At 40.8% G+C, this 13,955-nt stretch overlaps 1 protein-coding gene across 1 annotated transcript; it reads left to right on the forward strand.

Annotated features, from left to right (window-relative positions):
* The first annotated feature begins 1,984 nt into the window (after window positions 1-1,984).
* Window positions 1,985-10,767, forward strand: LOC109883666 (zinc finger protein 239-like). The gene is made up of 2 exons (XM_031798762.1): window positions 1,985-2,102; window positions 9,129-10,767. The coding sequence occupies exons 1-2, from the start codon at window positions 2,051-2,053 to the stop codon at window positions 10,199-10,201; spliced, it is 1,125 nt and encodes a 374-aa protein (XP_031654622.1). The 5' UTR covers window positions 1,985-2,050; the 3' UTR covers window positions 10,202-10,767.
* Window positions 10,768-13,955: the final 3,188 nt, after the last annotated feature.

The following is a 13,955-nucleotide window of genomic DNA, read 5'->3' on the forward strand; positions in this document are numbered from 1 at the left end:
AACTCCAAGCTGGCTGTCATGTGCCTTTTACTGAGGCGTGGCATCCGTCTGGCCCTCTACAATAAAGGACTGATTGGTGCAGTGCTGCAGAGATGGTTGTCCTTCTGAAAGGTTCTCCCATCTCCACAGAGGAACTCTGGAGCTCTGTCAGAGTGACCATCAGGTTTTTGGCCACCTCGCTGACCAAGACCCTTCTCCCCCGATTGCTCAGTTTGGCCGGGCAGCCAGCTCTAGGAAGAGTCTTGGTGGTTCCAAACTTCTTCCATGAAACAATGATGGAGGCCACTGTGTTCTTGGGGACCTTCAATGCTGCAGACATTTTTCAGTACCTTTCCCCAGATCTGTGCCTCAACACAATCCTGTCTCAGAGCTCTTCGGACAATTCCTTTGACCTCATGGCTTAGTTTTTGCTCTGACATGAACTGTGGGACCTTATATAGACAGATGTGTGCCTTTCCAAATCTTGTCCAATCAATTCAATTTACCACAGGTGGACTCCAATCAAGTTGTAGAAACATCTCAAGGATGATCAATGGAATCAGGATGCATCTGAGCTCGAGTCTCATAGTAAAGGGTCTGAATACTTAAGTAAATACATTTGCAAAAATGTTTTTAAAAATGTTTTGGGTTTGTCATTATGAGGTATTGTGTGTAGATTGAAAATTATTCAATTTTAGAATCAGGCTGTAACGTAACAAAATGTGTAAAAACAGGGTTCGGGGTCTGAAGAGGACTGAATACTTAACGAATGCACTGTATACCGCCGGCAGAGTTTTCTACCATTGGCAGTTTTGTATACAGTCACGTGATACGTGGTATAGAAAAGTCCAATCTTAGGAGAGTACATGTGAGGCACTATACTGTGTGTCTTCAGGTGTCTATCTGGTCAAAACCACTGAAACAGGTTCTCCTCCACCCTGGTGGGATGGATCATGTCTACAGAGAAACCTAGATTCAAATACTTAGATTTGTGTGTATTGGGTATATGTTGTGAAATTGTTAGATATTACTGCACTGTCAAAGCTAGAAACACAAGCATTTCACTACACCCGCAAAAACATCTGCTAAACACGTGTATGTGACCAATAAAATGTGATTTGATTTGAAATAAACAACCTATTTATCAAAGGTGCTTTTGGTTGGGGTCAACATGACTTTGTTAAAAGTCCATATTGATACAGAAACACTAAACCATGATTTAGAATTATTAAGAACAAGTTGATTGACAAAGTCATGAAAATTGGAAGAATTTAATAATCCACATTTTGGCTATGATAAAAAATATGCCTCTGGGGTCAAAATGATGCATGTCAGAAGTATGGTTCAATGAAAATATTTAGTGGGTGTAAAGTTTGTTTTAAATTCTCACTCATTAAACACGAATCAATCAACACATGCTTTTCTTTGAACGACATAATATAATATTAAACCTTTATGAAATAAATGAAAAATAAACATTTAGTTCCTCAGCTGCGTTGCCCACTCCAGTCAGCAAATGGCGATGTGCGTCTTTTAGGTTCAGGCGACGCTGCCAGTGTGACGTATAATATAGTGGACGGGACGCTCCTTCAACAACAACAGCTAGTCAGACACCTCGGTAGCTTTCTAGCAAACATAGCTACAACATTCACGCTCTTTACACTGCTTTGGTGTATATTAGTCGCTCTGTATTAAACATACTTCTCTCGTATGTACTTGTTGGCCTATGCAATTATATATTTACGTTGTTTGTCAGCTAGCTGGTTTGCTAAGTTAGCTTAGAACTAGGCTAATCGCTAATGCTAGCTAGCTAACATCCCCGACCATGAGCTCACTAAGCTACTCTCCTCCTGATAAAGAAGATGAGGTCTGCTGGACGGAGAAAGAAACTCTCGTGGAAGAGGAGGCTGTTTCAATACAAAAACAAGGAGAGGGTGAGGCTGTTACCGTGAAAGAAGAAGAGAAAGACGTTTCAGTGAAAGAAGAGGAAGACGCGTTCAGAGTGAAAGAGGAGGAGGATGTTACAGTAAAAGAAGAGGATGTTTCTGGAGTGAAAGAGGAGGGGGGGGAGATGACTGTCACATTGGAGGAAGAAGAGGAGGTTGGAGATATGTTTAACACCAGTAAGTACCGTCTCTGCAGTCGTTGAAACAATATGCAGTAAAGGGGTTCTACACTTTAATGTTGTTCTGTAGGAATGGCTGAAGCTACACTAAAGTGTAGAACATCAAGAGTGGACCATCAACAAAACGTTAACAATTGATCAAATGCATCCAATGACAATGCCTGAAATACTGTAGTCCTCAATATCTCCTATTAGATTAGCCCAATATGTAGTCTTAAAGGGGCAATCAGCAGTTGTTACATCCATTTTGGGACGTATACATTAATGATATGTACCCATCGGTTTCTTGAAGAATTCACTTATAAATGCTTCATGAGCTTAGTTCAACTGTCGTACCCCATCAGAACCCCAAATATATATATATTTTCTGTTATTTGTCAGCTAGTGTGCTGGTTAAGTTAGCACTAGCCTAGCAAGCTAACATCTCCGACCATGAGGTCACTAAGCTACTCTTCTCTTGCTAAAGAAGAGGAGGCCTGCTGGACGGCGAAAGAAGGTCTTGAGGTAAAGGAGGCTGTTACAATACAAAAACAAGTAGAGGACGAGGCTGTTAGTGAAAGAATAAGTGAAAGACGTTTCAGTGAAAGAAGAGGAAGACTAGTTCAGAGTTAAAGAAGAGGAAATTACAGTAAAAGAAGAGGAGGCAGAGAGAGAGAGGAGGATGCAGTTTTTGGAGTGAAAGAGGAGGAGGGAGAGACGACTGTCACATCAAAAAAGGAGGAGGAGGAAACTGAATATCTGGGCCCTGTTTTCCAAACGCATCTTAAGGCATCCAATTGTTCTAACAGTAAACTTAGCCGTAAGATAGTTTTGGGAAACCGGGCCCTGATTAACACTAGTAAGTACTGTCTTAAAAACAGAGGCAGTTGTGGGACTGATGTGTGGTGTTAAAGGGGAAATATGCAATTGCTACATTTAAATTATTTATTTATTTCCATTGATTCTTGAATAATATAACACATGAGCTTAGTTCAATTGTTTACCCCATCAGAACACCAAATAGGCTTTTTTTACTCCGATGTTTAGAAACAATGTAAATCAACACTGTATAGCCTCAACATGGTTAAAACTATAATGTTGATATCATGGTTGGTCAGTCCTTCCATCCACAGGTCTGTCTATGAATTTGAGAGTAGTTACATTTCTCCAGCACCACTATCATCTTATTACCAAAACAGTGGTGGAATTAGTTTAGTTATTGTTTGAACTGCAGATTGGTTAATTGTTGTGGCTTGGCTAAAGGGCCAATCTAGGATTTAAACAGAAACAAAATGGCAGCCCAGAGACCTGAGCTGTGTTTGAAGACTCATACTAACCGCACTATTTTTGGCGTAAATTGAGTATGTATGCTTATTAAGGCGGCAGGTAGCCTACTGGTTAGAGCTTTACGCCAGTAACCGGAAGGTTGCTGGATCGAATCCCCGAGCTGACAAGGTAAAAATCGGTCGTTCTGCTTCTGAACAAAGCTGTTAGCCAACTGTTCCCAGGGAGCCGAAGACGTGGATGTCGATTAAGCAACTCAGAGGGTTTGGGTTAAATGAGGAAGACATATTTCAGTTGAAAACATTCAGTTGGACAACTGACTAGATATCCCCCTTATTCCCTTTCCCTTATTTGTCAAAATATGGATACAGTTAGAATGCCAAATGTTCCTGGATGTCATTCGCCAAAATACGAAGTATACATGCAGTACTATAGATACTATACATGCAGTGGACACTATTTCTGTACTTTTAGGGCCCATAATGCAGTTCTTCAGAAAATGGGCATGGCTTCAGAACTTTTTCAGATTTGAAGAAAATGGCGAAAATATGCAACCAAACTCCAACGAGAGGTGATACAAATTCATTGCTTTAACTAATTATGACAAATGTTAAGAAAATGTTGAGCAATGTAATAAAGTAATGACTTTTCAAATAAGTTACCTTACACGTTATGTTGGCTGATAGTTTGTTAGCTACGCTGTCCTTACGAACCACATAGCATAACATTACAGCAGTATGTACTGGTATGTTAGCTAGCTACCTAACGTTACTTGGCTACTTATACATCAAACTTGCCAGTGTGTTAACTATATTCTATCTAACTACCCAATGTTTATTGACTTGACTAGTTTCTAGTTAGCGGGCTAGCTAGCTTGCTAAATGTATTAAGAGTCAGCTCAAACGTAGCTAACTAACACTGCCTGGTACCAGTGCTGGTGTAGGCATAGGTAAGTGTAACAGTACTCTTCTTGCGTTGTGTACAATCAGTCATCGACACGGAACTCCAACATATAGCATCAGTCATGTAGATTTATTCTGATAGGAACGGCACAAAATTGCACGTCATGCAATGCACGTCTCACCATCCAACTCTGCACTCACGCACACTGTTTTGGTGCTTGTTCACTGGGCTAGTTACCAAAATAATATAATATAATATCTTTAACAATGTACCTGATAGGAACGGCACAAAATTGCACGTCATGCAATGCACGTCTCACCATCCAACTCTGCACTCACGCACTGTACAAAATATATGAACCCCCCCCCCCCACCAGACACAGTAAGTTGCTAGCTAGTACTGGCAGGAATTCTCTACAACAAAATGCACAACAAATATTCTCCAAAAACCGCTGCATCTTATGTGTGATGTTCGAATAACATTTACAAACAATTTGATATAAATTGTACATTTAAATCATCACTTGAGAGTATAAAAATCACTTTTGATGTACAGTGCTTTGCAACCAACAACTTACCGCTGGTTTGGTGCTGGTTTGGTGCTTGTTCACTGGGACGATTCTAACTGGAACATCCCCCTCGTAAGCAAGCTACGCAAACCAGCCAATAAGATGCCATGTTGAGTAGGTGAAGGCAAGACAAACTCAAACCAAAACCCCATTGGCTTAACAAAGTGGCAAGGGGAATCACCTATATAACCCTGTTACATAAGCATGTTTGTGCAGCGGTATCTTGTCAGAGAAGAATAGGCCAAGTATGAATATGTTGGCTAGCTAGCCAGCTACATGAAGTAAGAACATGCAATGCAAGATCTAATTAGGGTCACCTGGAAACACTTACCAACACTTTGGTTCCTACCATGTCTTCTTCTTTTCTGAGGTTAGGCGGCTACATATTGGCAGCGGTCCAAACACTTATAAGACACACCCTCATCCACTTACACGCTGCCGAAACAAGATGTGTCATGTGCGCGAACATTGCACGATCTATTTACACATACATGTTATTCAATCATTGCACCCACACTGCTCGCGCGTGCCAACAAGCGTCTGCGTTGCCAGGCGCTAAAATACACAGCCAGGTTTCTAACCTCCCTATAGGCTGTCTCATCGTTGTCGGTGGTCAGGCCTACCACTGTTGTGTCATCGGCAAACTTAATGATGATGTTGGAGTTGTTCCTGGCCATGCAGTCATGAGTGAACAGGAAGTACCGGACTGGACTGAGCACACACCCCTGAGGGGACCCTGTGTTGAGGATCAGCGTGGTGCATGTGTTGTTACCTACCCTCATCACCAGGAGCAGCCCGTCAGGAAGGTCAGGATCCAGTTGCAGAGGGAGGTGTTTAGTCCCAGGGTCCTTAGTTTATTGATGAGCTTTGAGGGAACTATGGAACTATAAATCCAAACTATGGTGTTGAATGCTGAGCTGTAGTCAATGAATAGCATTCTCACATAGGTGTTCCTTTTGTCCAGGTGGGAAAGGGCAGTATGGAGCGCAATAGAGATTGCATCATCTGTGGATCTGTTAGGGTTGTATGCAAATTGGAGTGGGTCCAGGGTTTCTGGGATGATGGTGTTGATGTGAGCCATGACAGGGTTCAATTCTCGGGCAGACTCTCTTCTCTGTATACATAAATGATGTCGCTCTTGCTGCTGGTGATTCTCTGATCCACCACTACGCAGACGACACCATTCTGTATACCTCTGGCCCTTCTTTGGACACTGTTAACTAACCTCCAGACGAGCTTCAATGCCATACAACTCTCCTTCCGTGGCCTCCAACTGCTCTTAAATGCAAGTAAAACTAAATGCATGCTCTTCAACCTGCCCGCCCGTCCAGCATCACTACCCTGGACGGTTCTGACTTAGAATATGTTGACAACTACAAATACCTAGGTGTCTGGTTAGACTGTAAACTCTCCTTCCAGACTCACATTAAGCATCTCCAATCCAAAATTAAATCTAGAATCGGCTTCCTATTTTGCAAAACAAAGCATCCTTCACTCATGCTGCTAAACATACCCTCGTAAAACTGACTTTCCTACCGATCCTTGACTTCGGCGATGTCATTTACAAAATAGCCTCCAACACTCTACTCAACAAATTGCATGCAGTGCCATCCGTTTTGTCACCAAAGCCCCATATATTACCCACCACTGCAACCTGTACGCTCTCGTTGGCTGGCCATCGCTTCATACTCATCGCCAAACCCACTGGCTCCAGGTCATCTACAAGTCTCTGCTAGGTAAAGCTGCCAATGACTGGAACGAACTGCAAAAATCACTGAAGCTGGAGACTCATATCTCTCTCACTAACTTTAAGCACCAGCTGTCAGAGCAGCTCACAGATCACCGCACATGTACATAGCTCATCTGTAAATAGCCCATCCAACTACCTCATCCCCATACTGTATTTATTCCTCCTTTGCACCCCAGTATCTCTACTTGCACATTCATCTTCTGCACATCTATCATTCCAGTGTCTAATTGGTATATTGTGATTACTTTGCCACTATATGGCCTATTTATTGCCTTACCTCCCTAATCTTACCTCGTTTGCTCACACTGTATATAGATTTGTTGTTTTCTATTGTGTTATTGACTGTACGTTTGTTTATTCCATGTGTAACTCTGTGTTGTTGTTTGTATCTTGGCCAGGTTGCAGGTGTAAATGAGAACTTGTTCTCAACTGGCCTACCTGGTTAAATAAAGGTTAAATAAATAATACAAATAAAATTAGGCGGGAAAAAAACAACTGTAAAGCAGTTGATTTGCTACATCCAAACTAATAATTTCAGAGTTTAAATCCAAACTGAGTCACCTTTATTGACAACACCCAAATGGATAAGGTCATGGTTCTAAAATAATTACACATTATTCATAATGTGTAGAGAACTGTTCCTTGATGGATAGGCTATTGTACAACACACAGAGCTATTTTCCTTTATTCAGGACATTTAGAATGACAAAACATTACAGTATCCCAGTATTCTCAAACCCTGTGACCCTCAAACACCACCAGTATTTTACACCATTTTAAAGATGAACCTGTTGTTAATCCCACCACATTGTCCGATTTCAAATAGGCTTTACGGCGAAAGCACCACAAACAATTATGTTAGGTGAGTGCCTAGTCACAGATAAAACACAGCCATTTTTCCAGCCAAAGAGTAGTCACAAAAAGCAGAAATAGAGATGAATTAATCACTAACCTTTGATCTTCATCAGATGACACTCATAGGACTTCATGTTACACAATACATGTATGTTTTGTTCGATAAAGTTCATATTTAAAAAACATCTCAGTATACATTGTCACGTTATGTTAAGTAGTTCCAAAAACATCCGGTGATTTTGCAGAGAGCCACGTCAATTTACAGAAATACTCATAAATGTTGATAAAGATACAAGTGTTATACATGGAACTGAAGATAAACTTCTCTTTAATGCAACCGCTGTGTCAGATTTCAAAAAAGCTTTACCGAAAAAGCACACCATACAATGATCGGAGTATAACGCTCAGAGACCAAAACAAGCCAAACAGATATCCGCCATGTTGTGTAGTCAACAGAAGTCAGAAATAGCATTATAAATATTCACTTACCTTTGATGATCTTCATCAGAATGCACTCCCAGGAATCCCAGTTCCACAATAAATGTTTGATTTGTTTGATAAATTATGAACTTTATGTCCCCTTACCTTGCGCGTAATCCAAATTCATGACACGCGAGCAGACAAAGTCAAAATGTTCCGTTACAGTCCGTAGAAACATGTCAAACAATGTATAGGATCAATCTTTAGGATGTTTTTATCATAAATCTTTAATAATGTTCCAACCGGAGAATTCCTTTGTCTATAGAAATGCAATGGAAAGCAAGCTAACTTTCACGTGAACGCGCGTGGTCAGCTAATGGCACTCTGCCAGACCTCTGAGTCAATCCCCTCTCATTCGCCTCCACTTCACAGTAGACGCATCAAACAAGGTTCTAAAGACTGTTGACATCTAGTGGAAGCCTTAGGAAGTGCAATTTGACCCCAAAGACACTGTATTCGATAGGAAAAGAGTTGAAAAACTACAAACCTCAGATTTCCCACTTCCTGGTTGGAGTTTTTCCTCAGGTTTTTGCCTGCTATATTAGTTCTGTTATACTCACAGACATCATTCAAACAGTTTTAGAAACTTCAGTGTTCTCTATCCAAATATACTAATAATATGCATAGCTTAGCTTCTGGTACTGAGTAGCAGGCAGTTTACTCTTATTCATCCAAGCTACTCAATACTGCCCCCAGCCATAAGAAGTTTATGTGAGTCTCCTTGAGTAGCACTCCTGATCTTGCGCTGATGGTGCGCTGTAATATTCAGAATACCTTGTGAAAAACTAAACTCTTCGCTCACCATTTTTGCTCCAGGCAGATATACTACATCCATAACTAGCGGTTTCCTCATTAGCAGGGAGGAGTTTCTACAACCAAATTGTGTGCGTGTTACCCTTGTGCGCCAATTTTAGCGAACACAGAAAGGGGCCTATATTGGGGACCAAAAGTCGTCTGGCACACTGCTTAGGATTTCGACAACTTATTTCTAGCCCACAATCATCAATGTTACTACTCATGTGAAAACAAGACAAAATATCATTATTGTTGCTCACTTGACAGTCTTCAGTCAAATAATTGAACAGACGTCAGTTGTAGTACAACTGCATGGGTATGCTCTGGGCATCACCTTTTACCTCAAATAAACAATGGATTTCTGCTGTTGTGGGGCTTTAACCATCTCTCTGACTTTGTTGTTCACACAGGAGAGAGACGTGACGATCTTGCATCCTCTTGGGAGCCTCAACAACCTCATGATACTGACGAGGCAGAGAAGAGTCTCTCCAGTTCAGAACATCTCAATAAACACCAGCAGAGATCCACAGGGAAGAAATCTCACCACTGCTCTCACTGTGGGAAAAGTTGCAAATCTTCATCAGAACTTAAAATACACCTGAGAATTCACACAGGAGAGAAACCTTTTGCCTGTGATCAATGTGGGAAGAGTTTTACTCGGCTACAAACCCTGAAATCACACCAGAGAATACACACTGGAGAGAAACCTTATAGCTGTCATCAATGTGGGAAGAGTTTTACGACATCTAGCTATCTAACTATACACCAGAGAACACACACAGGAGAGAAACCGTATAGCTGTGATCATTGTGGGAAAAGTTTTACTACATCTAGTTATCTAACTATACACCAAAGGACACACACAGGAGAGAAACCATATAGCTGTGATCATTGTGGGAAGAGTTTTACTCAGCCAGACAGCCTGATATTACACCAGAGAACACACACAGGAGAGAAACCTTATAGCTGTGATCAATGTGGGAAGAGTTTTTCTACATCTAGCGTTCTCACTATACACCAGAGAACACACACAGGAGAGAAATCATATAGCTGTACTCAATGTGGGAAGAGTTTTTCTACATCTAGCTATCTCACTATACACCAGAGAATACACACAGGAGAGAAACCTTATAGCTGTTATCAATGTGGGAAGAGTTTTACTCAGCTAAACAGCCTGATAGTACACCAGCGGACACACACAGGAGAGAAACCTTTTGGCTGTGATCAATGTGGAAAGAGTTTTGGTACATCTGGCTGTCTGAAGACACACCAGAGAACACACACAGGAGAGAAACCTTATAGCTGTGAACAATGTGGGAAGAGTTTTTCTACATCTAGCTATCTCACTATACACCAGAGAATACACACAGGAGAGAAACAATACAGCTGTAGCCATTGTTTGACCAGATTTGCTTGGCTAAACAGCCTAGTATCACACCAGAGAACACACACAGGAGAGAAATCTCATAGCTGTGCTCAATAGGGGAAGAAATACTCTGATTAAACATTTTTCATGATATCAATGAAATAATGTCTCAATGTAGAATGTTTTTAACATTGTAGTAGGAGTATTTTAATGAATGTCAGAATGTAGAACCCTAAACATTTGCCTTCTGTTCTATTGTTTTTAGCCTCAGGGGAAAATTCCAGGTTCTGAATTGAAAGAGTACTATTTATGAGATTTAACAAAAAGTGACTAACTAAAAAAGAGTTGTTACACTTACCACGTTGGTGACCCACTAGAATCAAAATGAAACCCTTCAAAATGTAGCTGGTTGTTTTCTACAAATTGTCTTCTAACCAGTGATGTATAGATTATTCCCAGATTCCGTGTGGTTTTTGCTGTGTTGGTTTTACCAGGATGTGCAACCTCATCTACCCACTCTCGCATAATTTATTTATTTCAATATGATATCAATGAGTGATGACAAATAAGTGTTGTGTTCCTTTGTTTAGCCACCCCTACATTTAAATGCATCACTCCAAAATGTAGCTGACTGTCTTCTGCAGGTTGTCCTCTAACCAGTGAGGTAAAAGATATCTCCCATTTCCATGTGTTTTTGTTTAGTTGTGTTCGTTTCAACAGCACGTACAACCTGATTTCCCCCCAAATCGATATCAGTGATTTATTGCTTCTTGTCAAAACAACAGGGTTTGTGGTGCTTGTGCAGTTAATAAGGTGCTTGTTTAACAAATACAAGTCAGAGAGAATAAAGTAGGCTGCACACGTCAAACGTTTGATTTATGACCCGATGTCCGGATGACGTGTGCATGCCCATATTTGGGCATCCTGTCAGGACCTTATCACGTGCTTATGTCCATATGTGGGCATCCTGTTCCTGTTCTCACGCGTAAGCGTGTCTGCTAATTTATGCATATATTGCATCTATTCCTTTGAAGTTGTCATGATGATTGATGTCTAGGGACCTCTTTGAACTGGGGGGGGGGGGGGGGGGGTGTTTGAACATTTCAAAGACTATGGCCCCCCTACCCCCTATTTTATTGACCTGTTGTCTATGAAACAGGAATGTCCGGGGTATTGGGTGTGGCAGACGCATTATAAATGAAGCCCAGAACAAGACATGCGGCCCCCGAACACTAAACAAGATTTTAAAAATAAAACCCTGAATATTAAACACAAAATTATGTCTCCTAGGCCAATTCTCGGGGTGCTATGCATCTCTTGTCATGCACCCAATGACAAAAGCCTTGAGGAAGTTTTGTGCGAGACCCCAGAATGTTTTAAAGGAGTTTTGGTTACGAGTGAGGGACATATGTCTTACTTATTCCAACCTGAGGAATCTACGGTTAAGATATTCACAGACAGCGGCCCCAAACCCCTTTATCAGGCAAAACCCGAGAGTTTTTCTCCTGCGCTGCGGATGAGAGAATGGCTTAAGAAAAGGCTTGCACTCTGTCAAATTGAACAGGCCCTGAGTGGTACAACTCTCCCCGGATATGCAGTGGAAGAACTGGTCTGCGGACGCAGTGATCTGAAGGCCCTAAGAATCGCTTCAATGGTGTATAGCCCTGACTCCAAAGTGACAATTTTAGCATGTGAACAATTTGATAGTGCAAATGCAACGAATGTATTTTCCAAAGCATTCAAGGATGTAAACTTTTTATGCCGGTGTTTAACTTTAAATGGATTGATTATCCCATATTCATAACCCTTATGAATAAGCTGGACAGTCTTTTCCAAAATAGTGAACAATTATGGCGCTGGCCGCGTCTATCCTTAAGACATTCCCAGGATCCACATGCCCGACTGATGATCTACCCCTGGAGTGAAAACTTACGGAGCTTTGATGGAGCGTGCAAGAGAGCCTGTCTTGGCATTGGTGAAACGGAAGCAGGTCAGGGCTAACCAAGCCCCTAACCAAGCCCTATATCTGTAAGAAAGGAATAGTCAAATGGTTAATTCATTATAACAGGTTTTAAACTGTATGTACAGATATCTGCCTACCCCCCCCATCAAGTTTGTCGGCGTCTCTTAACTTCTTATGGTATAGGGGACGCTTGCATCCCACGGAAAATGCAGCGCGGCAAATTCAAATAATGATATAAAAATCTAACATTCATTAAATCACACATGTAAGATACTCAATTAAAGCTACACTCGTTGTGAATCCAGCCAACATGTCAGATTTTAAAAAGCTTTTCGGCAAAAGCATAAGAAGCTATTATCTGATGATAGCACAATGTCAACAAAGAGAGTAGCATATTTCAACCCTGCAGGCGCTACACAGAACGTAGAAATAAAATATAAAGCATGGATTACCTTTGACGAGCTTCTTTTGTTGGCACTCCAATATGTCCCATAAACATCACAATTGGTCCTTTTGTTCGATTAATTCCGTCCATATATATCCAAATGTCCATTTATTTGACTCGTTTGATCCAGAAAAAAAGCTGCCAAAAAACGCAACGTCACAACAAAACATTTCAAAAGTCGCCTATAAACTTTGCCAAAATATTTCAAACTACTTTTATAATACAACTTTAGGTATTTTTAAACGTTAATAATCGATCAAATTAACGTTGTTCCAGGATGTTCTTCTTCTTCGTTGCACAAATTAATAACCTCAACCAAATTCCAAAGACTGGTGACATCCAGTGGAAGCGGTAGGAACTGATAACAGGTTCCTATGAAATATCTCAGGGAAAAGATAACTCAGGGAACAGTCAGAGGCAAAAAAAAAATCTGAACAGTTAGTCCTCGGGGTTTTGCCTGCTACATAAGTTATGTTATACTCACAGACATGATTCAAACAGAGTGTTTTCTATCCACATCTACTAATAATATGCATATCTTATATTCCTGGCATGAGTAGCAGGAAGTTGAAATTGGACACTCTATTTAACCGAAAGTGAAAATGCTGCCCCCTATACCTTAAGCACTTTCGATTCATTAACACACATGTCTTTCAAATCCGAATTTCTCACCCCAGAGGATGTGGGGGATAAAAAGTCAAACACCCCAGAAAGAATACAATATGTCTAGACCAACCCTTGGGGTTAATTAAAACAATGTTATTTCTAATCAGCGCATATACTAACGGTCCCCCCACCCCGGTCTATAAATTTACATCGGACACCCCACCAAGCTGCTGCCCCTGAGGTGCTATGAAACATAAATGCAATACCTGCAGACATAATGTCTCGACATCCCCTCCTGTTGCTTTAATTCGCTGCCTCTCTAAAACATTCTGGGGGTACTCCAGACCCATTTTATGGCATACAGGATATTGCCCGAAAAAACGTCACCCCATGCTCTGTAAACTCATTCCGTACTATCTCTCGTTAGGGACACGACCGCAGAACGAGTCTAGGGAAAACAGATACTTTCCACTCTGTTCGCACGACCGTACCCTAACTCCAAACACCAGGCCAACAGCCAAGGACAGATTAAAGATCATCAGTGAATCCCGCCTAATGACGCTTTCTGAAGGTGAGTTAGTGAAAATAATATATTTTAAGATTGAGTCTGGGAATTGTTTGAATATTATTGGAATATTAAACAGAAGTTATGTGTTTTAAACGGGGGGGCAATGCACGTATTCTTTAAAAAAAATGTATATGTGACAGGATAAAGGAAATATTCATAGCCTGTTATACATTGAAAAGTATTAGTAAGTTCATAGTATGTGAGGATCTGAAAACATCTAAGGTTAAAAAGATGCATTCAGTATTAGTTGATAGAGATTGATAACATTCATATAATTGTGTTAAAGTTA

This window comes from Oncorhynchus kisutch, linkage group LG20, assembly GCF_002021735.2.
Source record: "Oncorhynchus kisutch isolate 150728-3 linkage group LG20, Okis_V2, whole genome shotgun sequence".
In the NCBI taxonomy this organism is placed as follows: Eukaryota; Metazoa; Chordata; class Actinopteri; order Salmoniformes; family Salmonidae; genus Oncorhynchus; species Oncorhynchus kisutch.

Bases quoted from the DNA above. Each gene is read 5' to 3' on its own strand.
- LOC109883666 (XM_031798762.1), top strand. From the start codon at position 2,051: ATGACTGTCACATTGGAGGAAGAAGAGGAGGTTGGAGATATGTTTAAC. The intron at 2,103-9,128 runs GTAAGTACCGTC...TTGTTCACACAG, and splicing joins TGGAGATATGTTTAACACCA to GAGAGAGACGTGACGATCTT.